General features: G+C 38.7%; 2 protein-coding genes across 2 annotated transcripts; both read left to right on the forward strand.

The window, feature by feature from the left end:
* Window positions 1–5,346: 5,346 nt before the first annotated feature.
* Window positions 5,347–8,414, forward strand: Nmt (N-myristoyl transferase). Its single transcript, XM_071722789.1, has 7 exons — window positions 5,347–5,508; window positions 6,074–6,306; window positions 6,381–6,708; window positions 6,779–6,949; window positions 7,029–7,209; window positions 7,285–7,548; window positions 7,623–8,414. Exons 1-7 carry the CDS (start codon window positions 5,432–5,434, stop codon window positions 7,779–7,781), a joined length of 1,413 nt encoding a protein of 470 aa, XP_071578890.1. The 5' UTR covers window positions 5,347–5,431; the 3' UTR covers window positions 7,782–8,414.
* A 110-nt stretch (window positions 8,415–8,524) lies between these two features.
* On the forward strand, window positions 8,525–13,498 carry LOC139783640 (hyaluronidase). Its single transcript, XM_071722799.1, has 5 exons — window positions 8,525–11,016; window positions 11,526–11,737; window positions 11,951–12,377; window positions 12,811–13,015; window positions 13,097–13,498. The coding sequence occupies exons 1-5, from the start codon at window positions 10,952–10,954 to the stop codon at window positions 13,259–13,261; spliced, it is 1,074 nt and encodes a 357-aa protein (XP_071578900.1). The 5' UTR covers window positions 8,525–10,951; the 3' UTR covers window positions 13,262–13,498.
* The last annotated feature ends 132 nt before the right edge of the window (window positions 13,499–13,630 follow it).

Below are 13,630 nucleotides of genomic sequence, written 5' to 3' on the forward strand. Positions count from 1 at the left end.
GGTGATTTTTTTTCTAATTCTTAGGAGTAAAAGGGATGAAAAAACACTTTCATTATGAATCTCAGGTGGAAAGCCGATTTTTAAGAACAGAAATAAAACTATAATCATTTTTTTTACCGTGTTATTTAAAAGTGTCCACCGCCAAACTTTGTCAGAAAATGTCTTCTATACTCCTTTACACTCAGGAATTTTTTCATTTTTTTTGAAGTGGTGGAACATTATGAAAAAAAATAAAAACTAATTTTTTTTTCAAAATCTTGCGTTTGAACGCATTAAAACTCTTATATTGCTAGAGAAATATATAGAAAATAATTTTTACAACTGAAAAAACACAACTTACTTACAAAAATATTTAAATAATTAAGAAATGCATTACTTCAAAAAATAAAGGACATTAAAAATATTTGAATTGACGTTAAAAATTTTCTTTTTCACGCAAAAATTCATAGAAATAAAAAAATATAATGTTTCTGTACTATTGGCAATAATTTTATACCGTTAATAAATAAAAATGAAAATTCTTATTTGATAAGTTATACTATATTATTTATTTTTAACAATACGTATCATCAATTATTTACATTCAATGAAATGATTTCACATTAGATATATATAAAAAAGACTGTTTTGAATAACGTCGGTTAGTCTTCGTCACTGTCTTCATTCACTACAGCATTAACTTTTTCATTTATAAACAGACGACTCAATATTTCGGCAGGTCTTATTATTTTAGCCAAATATCGAGCGTAAGAAAGATAATATATGATAGCTGCAATGTGAGAGCAGCACCCTACAGTACGCCTACCATTAGCACAATCACAACAATATCGACTAATCCCAGAGATCTTATTCTTATCTGGCTGATAATCAACAAAACAACGGTATGTTTTTGAGTTAATATGCCGAGACCTTACTTGTAGTTTAATAATATTAGTACGATAACTTCAGACGATTTGACAGATTTTCCCGAGTTAACAGAACAAGATCTGAAGATTTTTTTTACGGGGTCATATCAAATGTCTCAAGCTGTGTCTTACTTAGCTGAGATGATGAATGAAGACGGAACAATAACACTTCAGTATGTGAAAATAAAACCTAATATTATTAAACTACAAGTAAAGTCTCGGCATATTAACTCAAAAACATACCGTTGTTTTGTTGATTATCAGCCAGATAAGAATAAGATCTCTAGGATTAGTCGATATTGTTGTGATTGTGCTAATGGTAGGCGTACTGTAGGGTGCTGCTCTCATATTGCAGCTATCATATATTATCTTTCTTACGCTCGATATTTGGCTAAAATAATCAGACCTGCCGAAATATTGAGTCGTCTGTTTATAAATGAAAAAGTTAATGCTGTAGTGAATGAAGACAGTGACGAAGACTAACCGACGTTATTCAAAACAGTCTTTTTTATATATATATCTAATGTGAAATCATTTCATTGAATGTAAATAATTGATGATACGTATTGTTAAAAATAAATAATATAGTATAACTTATCAAATAAGAATTTTCATTTTTATTTATTAACGGTATAAAATTATTGCCAATAGTACAGAAACATTATATTTTTTTATTTCTATGAATTTTTGCGTGAAAAAGAAAATTTTTAATGTCAATTCAAAAATTTTTAATGTCCTTTATTTTTTGAAGTAATGCATTTCTTAATTTTTTAAATATTTTTGAAAGTAAGTTGTGTTTTTTCAGTTGAAAAATTATTTTCTATACATTTCTCTAGCAGTATAAGAGTTTTAATGCGTTCAAACGCAAGATTTTGAAAAAAAAAATTAGTTTTTATTTTTTTTCATAATGTTCCACCACTTCAAAAAAAATGAAAAAATTCCTGAGTGTAAAGGAGTATAGAAGACATTTTCTGACAAAGTTTGGCGGTGGACACTTTTAAATAACACGGTAAAAAAAATGATTATAGTTTTATTTCTGTTCTTAAAAATCGGCTTTCCACCTGAGATTCATAATGAAAATGTTTTTTCATCCCTTTTACTCCTAAGAATTAGAAAAAAAATCACCATTCATCAATTTTGAATTTTACTATTGAAAAAAAAATAAAATCGAAAAAAGTAGTTTTTTGAAAATCTCGAAAATCGTTTGAGATAAAGAGCTAAAAGTTTAGCTGAATTATTTTTATTTAATGTCAAATCGATCCCCCAAGTGCAAATCGAAAAAGCCGCGGGGGCAGATTTCCCATACAAACCCGGCTATATTCTTTAAATAATTACCTATAAATTTCAGGCGACTGGTATACTTCGCATGTTCTGCGATACAAATAACATTAGATGCATTAATAAATAATGCATCGACATAACGTATGTGCTTATGGATGCATTCTCCCGTAAGCACAATAAATCGATAAATATATAATGATGATGCTCCAGGATTAATTATTTAGCCTAGTCTGATCTAGTCTATCCATTTTAGAGCAACGAATTTGTAAGAAGTCGCATTTATCTATAGTACTATTATATGGATACAATACATAAATATATCTAATATAGGTCTCACAAATTTGTTACCCCATACTATTGTAAAAAATTCGTCACTCACCGATCCGATGCGCAACGGGCGGAGTAATTCGGCCACGTAACTACGATGATACTGTAACAAAAACGAAAGATATAAATTAAAGAGGCGCTGAAAATGATAAATGTTTCAAAAAATACACATAATTTTACGCGCATCTAAATTCGTCTTTCAATTAGATTCACTGATATAATTATCTATTTTCCGGAAAAAATATTTACAAAAATAAATTTTTATAAATTTTTAAATAATTTCTTTTTTTCTAATTAGTTTTAGCTTATCGAAATAAAACTCCGAATAAATGAGGAAAAACTATTAATTTTATGCAGATAAAAGATGATACTTACCCCAAGGTTGCTCCGCCGGGGCCCGATGTCTCTCTCAGACCTCCTCCTCCTCTCAGGACGTCAGGCCTCCTTCTTTCACCGCACAGGACACTCGCGAGAAACACTCGCGGATAATAAACTACAATCGCGCGCGGACTAATTTTAGTAAAAGTCTTTCTCGCGCGATACTGTACGGCACTCCCGTTTAAAAAAGTCCTTTAGTCCGATTACTTGAACGGCACTCCCGAAGCAAACGCGACGAACCGGCTGCGGTTCGTTCATTCAATTAAATCGGCGGACGAGGGTACGTTAGCTTCCCCGTCTTTAGATTTTTATCCAAGCAGAACGAGAGTTTTGCTTGGGTAAAATCCTCGTACTGGGTACTGGGCCTTCCCACCTCGCCAAGGTCGTACCCCAGGGGAAGGTAGTACTTAAGGAAGTACCGTGAAATATAAAAGCTGGTAATATATATATAAAATCAAGTTATCGATTTTCTACCATAGATTTTTCGTACAAATTTGAAAGAGTCGCGACGCCGATTGCCTCGATTCGTTCCGCGTTCATCACTCTGCGTCGCGTTAATGACGACGAAATGTTTGAAGATCTTGACGCGAGATACTACGCGAATCAAGTGGACGGTTAGTAAAGACTAAAGACACGCAGTTGATTAATCAAAAACACAATCAAAATTAAATATCGCACGCACAGTACGGTATCGAGCGGCGCGCACGTAAATCTCGCGAATGTAAAACTGTACTATTAATACTTTGCACAACGAGGAGTCGCGACTGCGTGGGCCGTTAACTTACGCTTACGCGGCACGAAATATACGAAAATGTACGAAATGTTAATGAACGAGCGTTGTATCACAGCGTGCTATTACTTGAATCACTTACTTGGATCACGATACGATTTCACGTTGTCACTCGGCAGTCGGCCCTCCTCCCGCTCTTCGAGAAGAATCGGAGATAATCGCACAATTTCGGCACAGCGTTCAAAGCACGACACGAGAATCACGAGATATGCCGCGTAAATGAATGCCACATTCCGCACATTCGAGAGTCTAGAGTCCAGACATATGGCGGGGCGGGACGAGCGATTATCGCCCACGAATATCACGAAACTACAAATCACTCACAATTGCCGTACCTTCGCCTCGAGTGCCTCGACGTCTCCGTCTCGAGCGAGCGAGCGATTCGCGCGACACATTCATTCACGACACTTGATACACTTGCGAAATTATTGAGCGCGTCGTCGATTATTCCCGCGGAACGAGGAGCAGGAGTGCCAATCGCACGAACGAGCGCGTTCCGAATAACAGCACCCACTGCCGGCCACGGCACGGAGCACGGAGCACAAACACCACACCTGTTCGAAATTTATCGGGAGAATGACTGAGTAATATCCGCAGGTGACGGTACTCCGAGCGTCGACGAAAACAAGTATCAAGGCCGTCTCGCCGATAGAAACAACCGTCCGCGGCCCGACTTTGAACGTACGCTGCTCCGAAATCGACGGAGTCATTCAACGGTCGCGCGCCTAGTACGACTGGTAAAGCCTTGTGTACACGATACTAGAAATCGGTCCGAGTTTCGGTTTAAGCCAATCAACTTGCAGCTTTTACAGAAAAGCAGCAGTTTCATTGGCTTAAACCGAAACTCGGACTGATTTCTAGTATCGTGTACACAAGGCTTAACAGTGGTATGCCGCGGCGTCACGGCTACTGCGCCGGCGGCCGGCGGCCGGCGGCCGGCGGCGGCGGCAGCGGCGGCGAGAGCCGCGAGCGGCCGAACGTGATTGGCTGGATTCGACTCGCGAGCCAATCGCGTTCGACGGCTCGCCTGACCTGTGCGGCGGCGGAAGCGCGCGCCGCGCGCGCAAGGTACGTCACTCGTTCAAAATCGGTGTGAAACGTTGTCGGTCGTGTAATTCCTTTTTTCTCGTGAACGAAAAGAAATTTGGTTACTGGGTATTGCAAGCTAAACGTACGCCGAATATTCCTTCTTCGTGTTTACTGAAACGCAAACAATCGCGAACGAGGGAGCGAGCTTGCTTCGAAATGCGTATGAATATCGAGAGTGCGACCAAGCTGAAATGTGCATGTCCACGAATACAATTCCGTTTGTCGTTCAAAAACAGACATGTAATTCGCTCGTTCACGTAATTCGTTACGTTTACATCGTGATCGCGCATATCATAAAAGATATAAATATTCTCGATTGTAATTGGTTGAGGATCAGTTTAATATTTATATCTTACACGTATCGATAAATATTAACTTATTTTATATATTTATATTATATGTCAAATATCTAATATGCAATTTCGAAAATGGATGTACTGGCGGTAGGTACGAAAAAGGCCGGAATTGGCCTTTCTCAGGGTCTCAGGGTACAGATAACGCCCAACATGTGCAATGCGTTTCAGCGACACCCAGCCGTCTGCTAATACGTGCATGATCGCGCGTGCGTGGATCGTGGAAATGGTCCCTCCATCTGGCTATATTTTCCAGCAGCGTCACTCAGTCACTGTACGCGCGAGTTGCGACGAAAATCTATATTAAAATGGAGGAGAAGAGTCAGGCCGCGGAGCGAGAAACCAAGAAGGATGAGGCCCACGAGAAGGATGCACGGAACAAGAGGTACGCCACGGACGAACGCCTCTCGTTCCGCTTGGGACTCGCGACTCCGTTTGCGGCGCGATCGTAACGAATCTCGCCTCGCAGTTCGCCGCCCCGTCTTAACCTATATTCGTTTTACGAATTATTGAATCGTGCCACGTAATTCTCGGCGAATATTTCCAGACGATTTTCCGATCGCGATTTGCGATAAAACGCGGTCGTCCCGAGTTGATTATGATTTGGATTCAGTTCGGAGCGATCTCTCCGCATCTCGCTGCTCGCTCCCGTCAGTGGCTTGTAATCATCATTCTGATGTAATTTGTCGACAGATATCTAATCAATACAACAGAGAGCCGTAGCCTTGCGCTTTTTAATTGTCGCTTCTTTTGTACACGTGCAAATAAACGAATTTTATGTATTTCCCTCTGTTTTATACATATATCTTTCATTGTTTATTATATATGTAGGTTTTGATATATTGATTATATACAATTAATTGAATTTTGAATGTCTAATGTTATTAAACGTATCTTTTAACTATGAAAGTTATTTGCTTTGCATTAAGAAACTTGCTATTTTATCACAGCTCCAAGAAGAGAGAAGCTCGGAAAAAAAAGAAAGAGGCGGCGCACGCAGCTAGTGAAAATCATAACAATAATAAAGAAGACCAGGAGATGCCTAGCGCGTGCAATATCTCTATAAAAGATATCCAGATGGCAATGGAGGTCTTTAATATGCAACAGAAACCTGCCAAAACTCAGGAGGAAGCGATGCAAAAGCCTTATCAATTTTGGAGTACCCAGCCTGTACCAAAAATGGGTAAACTATCAAGGCATATAGAAAATTGTACGTTATTGTTATTTTTTCTCTAAACTCATGTTACTGGTTTCCAGATGAGAAAATTGTACGTAACGAGCCAATCGAACCCGATAAGACATCTATTAGGGCGGAGCCGTATTCGCTACCTGCAGATTTTCAGTGGGATACTTTGAACCTAGATGATCCTCTGGTCTTATCGGAACTGTACACATTACTCTCAGAGAACTACGTCGAAGACGATGACGCAATGTTCAGATTTGATTATCCTCCTAACTTTTTGAAATGGGCGCTGCAACCTCCTGGCTGGTGCAAAGAATGGCATTGTGGGGTGCGAGTAAGCAAGAGCGGACGTCTAGTCGGTTTTATTTCTGCTATTCCAGCTACTCTACGTGTCTACAATCAGTAAGTATCTTGCACAAAGTGTGCTTGCGTAATTGCTCCATTTCGTAATATGTTTTAAAAATATTTTCAGCTCTCAAAAGATGGTGGAAATCAATTTTCTGTGCGTGCATAAGAAGCTAAGATCAAAGAGAGTAGCACCTGTATTGATACGCGAAATTACGAGGAGAGTAAATCTGAAGGGTATCTTTCAAGCTGTGTACACTGCCGGAGTCGTTTTACCAAAACCTATCGCGACATGCAGGTCAGTATAGAAAAATATATCTATTGCGAGAATCTATTGCGCTTGATTAACTGTAAATTAATCGATATGTACGTATTAGGTACTGGCATCGATCATTAAATCCAAAGAAATTAATTGACATCAAGTTCTCTCATCTTACTCGCAACATGACGATGCAGAGGACTTTAAAGCTATATAAACTGCCAGAGACAACAAAAGTACCAGGTTTCAGAAAGCTGGTTTACACGGATATACCACAAGCGCATAAGATATTGACGGAAGTAAGTGTAAACAGAACTTTTTGACACATTTGATCATTTTAACATCCATCTTCTATATTCATATTTGTCTTACAGTATCTAGAGAAGTTCGATCTCGCTCCGGTATTCTCATTCGAAGAGTTTGAACATTGGTTTCTGCCGCAAACCGGCATTATTAATAGCTTCGTTGTGGAGAAGGAAGGGAAAATCACCGATATGGTGAGTTATTATACATTGCCGAGCTCCATTATGCATCATCAGACACACAAAACCCTCAAGGCCGCGTATAGTTTCTACAATGTGTCCAGCACAACTCCGTGGCTCGAACTAATGATGGATGCTTTAATATCAGCGCGTGACGTAAGTTTATTTCCTATATGTACCGCCTTCTCGAACAAGAACCGAATGTGACACAGAATGGTCTTTATTTGTAGTTGGGTTTTGATGTGTTTAATGCCTTGGATCTCATGGACAACAAGGAGTTTTTAGAGCCCCTCAAATTTGGGATTGGCGATGGCAATCTTCAATATTATCTATACAATTGGCGTTGTCCCAGTATGACACCCGGCAAAATCGGTCTTGTGCTTCAGTAGACTTCTAGCTCAGAGAATCGCTGTATAAAAAAAAGAAAGAAGATCTTTTGCATGTATGATCTCGCAAGAGATTGAGAAATAGCGATTAAGTATGAGCAAACAGGGGACATATAGCAACGCAATAAAGTCAGCGTTGTTAGATGGAGATAAGGGCAACCTTAATCTTTCTTACCAATAGGACTACGTAAACGTATTTATAGCGGTCGAAACGATTCTGAGTTTTCTTGAAGGATCGGCAACCGATCCTACAAGATGGATAATTCAGAATGGATAATCCCTCGAAAATCGCTCTTGTTTTTGTCATTGGCGCCTCTGAAGATTCTAGATTGGATTATACACGATCGGGATAAATTGTGCATTGTACAGCGCACGTGTATATACGTATCTGTGTAACTCGAAACAAATGTAGATAAGCATTATGCATAATTAATAGCATAATTAATAGCAATTATACGGGAAGCCATTCCGTAATCATCTGAGGATTTTCGATTTTCAATCATGTAAGCCTTTAGACGCCAGATAACTCTTTATCCGTTTTTCCTTTACACCTTTTCGGCTAATTAGACGACAACGTATGCCGGAGTGTGAGTGACAGACAAGTTAAAAATAAAATATGACATTTATTGAAAATGATGAATTGATGAATTTCTAATGTCTTATCTTGTCCCGATTAATTTCACGCATCCATATCCGTAAAGAATTGGTTATATATATTCAGCATTTTTCACGCTGTTAATTTTATTATTAGCAACTTATGGGAGCTTTCCAGCAAGCGACACAAGTCGACACAGGTATCGTTTTGTCTTTGTTAATTATTGCCAAAAAAGAAAGATAGAACGACGTTTGTGTCGGCTTGTGTCACTTGCTGGAAAGCTCCCTATATATAGCGGCTGTAGAACTCACTTCAGAGTTATATAACCCAGGATTCTTTTTCCTAGTCTCGATTAGATATGTGAGACATGAAACACACATGTAAAAAAACCAGTTTCGAGCAATATCAAAAGGAAAAACACCCATTTGATTGCAGTATCAAATATATGTATTTCTTTAACCTCGTTTTAAGAAATTAATAGTTCTGATAAAAAGAACAGGGAATATACTATGTATACATTGTATACATACATATATGTATATAAATGTATGTATGTATGTATATAAGTTTTTTTTTCCCTCAGAAAATTACACCAGTCGATCCCAACAAAAGAATAAAGTTTTATCTCGCGAAGTTACGGATTCGTAGAATAATTACGTCACACGTTATAAATTTTCTGCTTTTAGTAGAAAAATAGCTATAGTAGAATAATCGATAAAAGATTTATTTTTACATTTTATATGTCTCAAGACACAAAGATTGCGCAACAGTATCCTTTTTATTATATTATCGTGAGCATCGTGAGTAAACCATCGTGTTACAGCCTAACTCACGGCCGACGCGCAAGGTCTTTCTGAAGATAAGAGAGAAAACCTAGTGATGTACCCGTAGCGATTAACCGGTTAAAATTTACATTTCGCTTTTAGATAGGAAGGCGACGTCCGAATAATGACGGACCTTCGATAAATTTGTAGACCCGTCGTATGTTCAAACGATCGATCAATGACGTTGAGCAGGCAGGAGGACACCGATGCCGTTCCACCTTGAACGAACATATTCTACAAACGGTCGATCGAACGATATCTCTAGTGATCGGTAGATATGGGCCGAATATAACTATTGCTTGTTTACAGCCGTTTTTTCTAGCAGCGAAAAATTTGCATCTAAATATATTCAAATTCCTAGTGAAACTAATTAACTGATATAAACGACGGCCCTTAGTTAATGCAACGGGGCTAAACGATGGCCAGAAAAACTGAGTCAGGGATACAATAAATGAGGGCTTGCTGTAATACCTGCAAACGTGACGTGGTTTTCTTACGAGGAAACCAATAATAACAAGATACATGGTCTGACAAAATTGTCATATCTTCGTCAATATTTTTTTTTATGCCGAGTGTTGCATAAATAATATCTAAATGCTAAATAATATTATAATTGAATATGGTAATGCTTTTTTTGTGTGTGTATACCCGGATGCACGGATATTTATCAATTGAATCACTTATTAATTCAAGCAGTACTCTTTTTGTATATTTTTAGATTTCTATCTACTTCTCTTTTAATTAATCGCAAATATTTAAAAAAAAATTTTATGACATGAAATTAAAAAGAAGTATGTTTTAGTTATTTTTCACAAAGTTACGTTTTCCATTAAAATTTCTGCAACTGAACATACGAATTGTTTTTGGTAACGATAAAGATAATTACGATATTTTTATATATCAAATATTTGTGTACCCTATGACAGCTGTATATATAGACATAATTACAAAAACATGTCTCTTAACGTATATTATCATTTATTGAAGTTACACTTTTCTCAATGCTTTTATAATAAAATATTTCTTGCGATTACAAGAACCTCGAAGAAATTCCTTTTGTGGGAAGTGGCCGTCATAATCACTTGTTAACTACTTGTTAACTCTGATCGTTTTAAAGTGACAGAAAGTTTTTCATCGTGGAAACAGAGAGAAAGAGACACGACGTTTCTTTCGCGAGAGACTACATCGTGTTTCATCATCCAGGAAGTTCCTGACCAGACACGCTCGTATCGATCGCGAGTCGTGTTAATAGTAATGTCGATAGATGCTCATCGAGAGCGCAATAATTACTCGCGGGCGCTCACGTGTCCTTTGTACTGCGGCATAATAATAAGCAAGAAAGAGGGAAAAAACGAGGGGAGGGATATGTGCAAAAAGCGGAAACGTCGAATCATCGAACAATACCCGGAGCCAGATAACACTACGAGGCGTGGACGAGCAGGAGTAGGTGGGGAAGACACGAGACACACGATGCGGAATAAATACTGGCCTGAAATCGAGCGGAATTCAGTCGCACACTTAGTGTACTAACGACGTAAACGTCTGATCATTGTGGGAGGGTCCTCGTTCTCACGCGGACCCCCATTGTTTGGCACCACTTTACCAATTGATTAATTAGTGGCGCCTCGATATCGCAAAACTTCCGAGACGTTCGAACGTCAGTTTGTAATTCACCAACGAGTGGCTCGTTATACCACCGAAGTCTATAGTATTCTGCGAAACTTCATCATTCAAACGCGGACCAGACTATCACGATGTTACTAATCCGATATTCTCTGATCTTTGCCTTTGTGTCTGTCGCGGCCGCCACTTTTTTCGGGTATTTTGCTTGAAGAATACTATATATTCCCCGACTCTCTGAAAATCGCGAAACTCGTTCAAAAATAGCTTAATTTTGATTAATAATAAGAATAAAAAATAAAATAAAAATAAGAAATAGTTTAGTTTTTATTTTCAAATAATTCGTTGACTTTCTCGCATACGTATTAGATATGTAATTGAGTGTACTTTAGTTTTATCAGTTTTCAAATTTGTCGCCCTTCCTTGATATCTATCAAATATAACATTTTTTAACTAATTTATAAATATCTCTCGATTCTATATTAAAATATCTATTAAATTCACTTGCATCATTGTAAGTAAATTATATTTTTAAATACTCCGTCACGTCTTTTTAAACTAAATATACTGCTACGTAATACGAGAGGGTTGCTAATCCAATCCTAGAGATCCTATAAATGCGAGGCATCCGAAAGGATCCGACCGAAAATATCTTATCTAATGGGTGTCATTGTCCACGCTCTCGAGTCACCTCGTGTTTCTGTCCAGCTTCGGTACAACGACCCCCGCGGCAGGCAACCCGTCGCAATTCGATGTTTATTGGAACGTGCCCAGCTTTATGTGCAATCAATACGACGTGATATTCGAGAATCTCAAGGATTTTGGAATTCGTCAAAACACGTTGGATAAATTTCGCGGTGAAGAGATCGCGATCCTTTATGATCCTGGAATGTTCCCAGCGTTGTTAACCGATAAAACTGGTAAGTTAAAAGTTACTGAAAAAGCATTTTATCAGTGAATAAAATTGTTCAAAGATATCTATAAAAGACGTGTTTTGGGAACATTTTTATATTTGTTAATAATCTTATCTACATAACAGATATCTGTTAATAATTCTAATCAGATTAGGTTAGGTTAAGTATCTGATTTCAGATATTTTTCTGAAAGATTTTAATTGATTTCTGTATTTTCAGGAATCGTAACGAAAAGAAACGGTGGCGTTCCTCAAGAAGGGGATTTGAAGAAACATCTCGAGATGTTCCAGAAGCACTTGATCAAGCAAATCCCTGATGGGTCGTTTAGCGGTATTGGCGTGATAGACTTCGAGAGCTGGCGGCCGATCTTCCGACAAAATTGGGCCTCTCTCGAACCCTACAAAACCCTGTCCATAAAGCTGGAACGTGAGAAACATCCCAATTGGAGCGACGGAGCCATCAAAAAGGAAGCGAAGCGTCGCTTCGAAAAATACGGCAGAGTATTCATGGAAGAGACCTTGAAGATGGCAAAGAAGCTTCGACCTAAGGCCACATGGGGCTATTACGGTTATCCACATTGCTTTAATCAGACTCCTGGCCAACGCACCTCACACTGCAATCGTCAGACTATGGTAGAGAACGACGGGTGAGTAATACGTCCGAGGAGGATCAATAATTCAACATCTGATAGCGTGTGTATAATTTAGTAACGTATATATGTTAGCGCGTCACTACACTTTGCACGGAACGGGCAAATCTCGAGATGATCTCGCGATCTCCGTAGCTTAGCATCAGGGTCGTGTTATCGTGTCGCTTTACCGCCGGGTAAAAGAATTTATGAGCACAGTGTTTAATTCACCGGCTGATTTACGATAATGATGTCCCGGATACAAAACGATTATGGATCGCGTATTAAGATTACGATGTTTATGCCGAAATAGGTCAATGTCGAGGATAGCAGGGTGTTAAAAACCAACCTGCAGTTTCGTTACCGGGGCGTTATCTAATCGCGTGAAGCGATAAAAGAACGGTCGAGGATCCAGAATATCGGCGTTAATCATAGGCAACAATTTTCGTAGAATGTCTTGGCTCTTCACGCTCGAGGACATGCACTTGCCTTCCGTATACTTGAGACAGGAGATCAAAGAAGAGGATCGAGTGGGCTTCGTGAAGGGCAGAGTGTCAGAGGCGATACGTATCGCGGAAAAATGTCCGCGCAAACAAAAAATTCTTCCCTATTACTGGTTCAAGTATCAGGATCACAGAAATAACTTCTTGAGTAAGGTAAGCCTGTTCAAGCTCCTTGAAATGTTCCAACATCAATCAAGACATTCCGGTATCGATTCCGAGGATTTATCTGCACAGAAAGATACGGAGAATGCGTTCAGCACGATTGCCAGCCTCGGCGCCGATGGTCTGATCATTTGGGGTAGTTCCGAAGATACGGATACGGAACAAAAGTGCAAGGACCTGCTACGATACGTAAAAGAGACTCTGGGACCAACGATAAAATGGATCAAACGGCTCTAAGCGGCGAAATAACGCAAAGTTTGAGAAAAATTGCACAGTACAAACAAAGTCTTTTCTTTTTGTTTATTTGGTCGTTAATTCGTAATTTAATTCCTGATTTTGTTTCCAAGACGATTTAAGTAGGCACATTTACATTTGTAGGGTCCTTATGCGTATCTGCGAGATACAACACATTTGTAAATTTAAATAATTGTAGGTAAAATGTCGTCTAAAAATTATAAACTTCGAAGAGCCGTAGATGGATATTGAGAAAAACCGAGGGCTAACAATAAGATTATGAGAGACTGTGATAGAAAAGAGGGAAGCAGCTTGTAGCTGCCCGGCGCCGAATTCTCGCAGACCGTGGCGGCAGCCCTAGACTGATCTCGT

The sequence above is a fragment of the Temnothorax nylanderi genome, unplaced genomic scaffold (genome assembly GCF_030848795.1).
Source record: "Temnothorax nylanderi isolate EJ_2023f unplaced genomic scaffold, tnyl_v1.0 TNYL_tig0008_pilon, whole genome shotgun sequence".
Classification (NCBI taxonomy): domain Eukaryota; kingdom Metazoa; phylum Arthropoda; class Insecta; order Hymenoptera; family Formicidae; genus Temnothorax; species Temnothorax nylanderi.

What these genes read in the sequence shown, in the direction of transcription:
- Nmt (XM_071722789.1), top strand. Translation starts at nt 5,432, where the DNA reads ATGGAGGAGAAGAGTCAGGCCGCGGAGCGAGAAACCAAGAAGGATGAG. An exon ending in ACTCTACGTGTCTACAATCA is followed by an intron (nt 6,709 to 6,778) that starts GTAAGTATCTTG and finishes AAATATTTTCAG; the next exon opens with CTCTCAAAAGATGGTGGAAA. An exon ending in CTTTAATATCAGCGCGTGAC is followed by an intron (nt 7,549 to 7,622) that starts GTAAGTTTATTT and finishes CTTTATTTGTAG; the next exon opens with TTGGGTTTTGATGTGTTTAA.
- LOC139783640 (XM_071722799.1), top strand. Translation starts at nt 10,952, where the DNA reads ATGTTACTAATCCGATATTCTCTGATCTTTGCCTTTGTGTCTGTCGCG. An exon ending in GTTGTTAACCGATAAAACTG is followed by an intron (nt 11,738 to 11,950) that starts GTAAGTTAAAAG and finishes CTGTATTTTCAG; the next exon opens with GAATCGTAACGAAAAGAAAC. An exon ending in ACTATGGTAGAGAACGACGG is followed by an intron (nt 12,378 to 12,810) that starts GTGAGTAATACG and finishes CAATTTTCGTAG; the next exon opens with AATGTCTTGGCTCTTCACGC.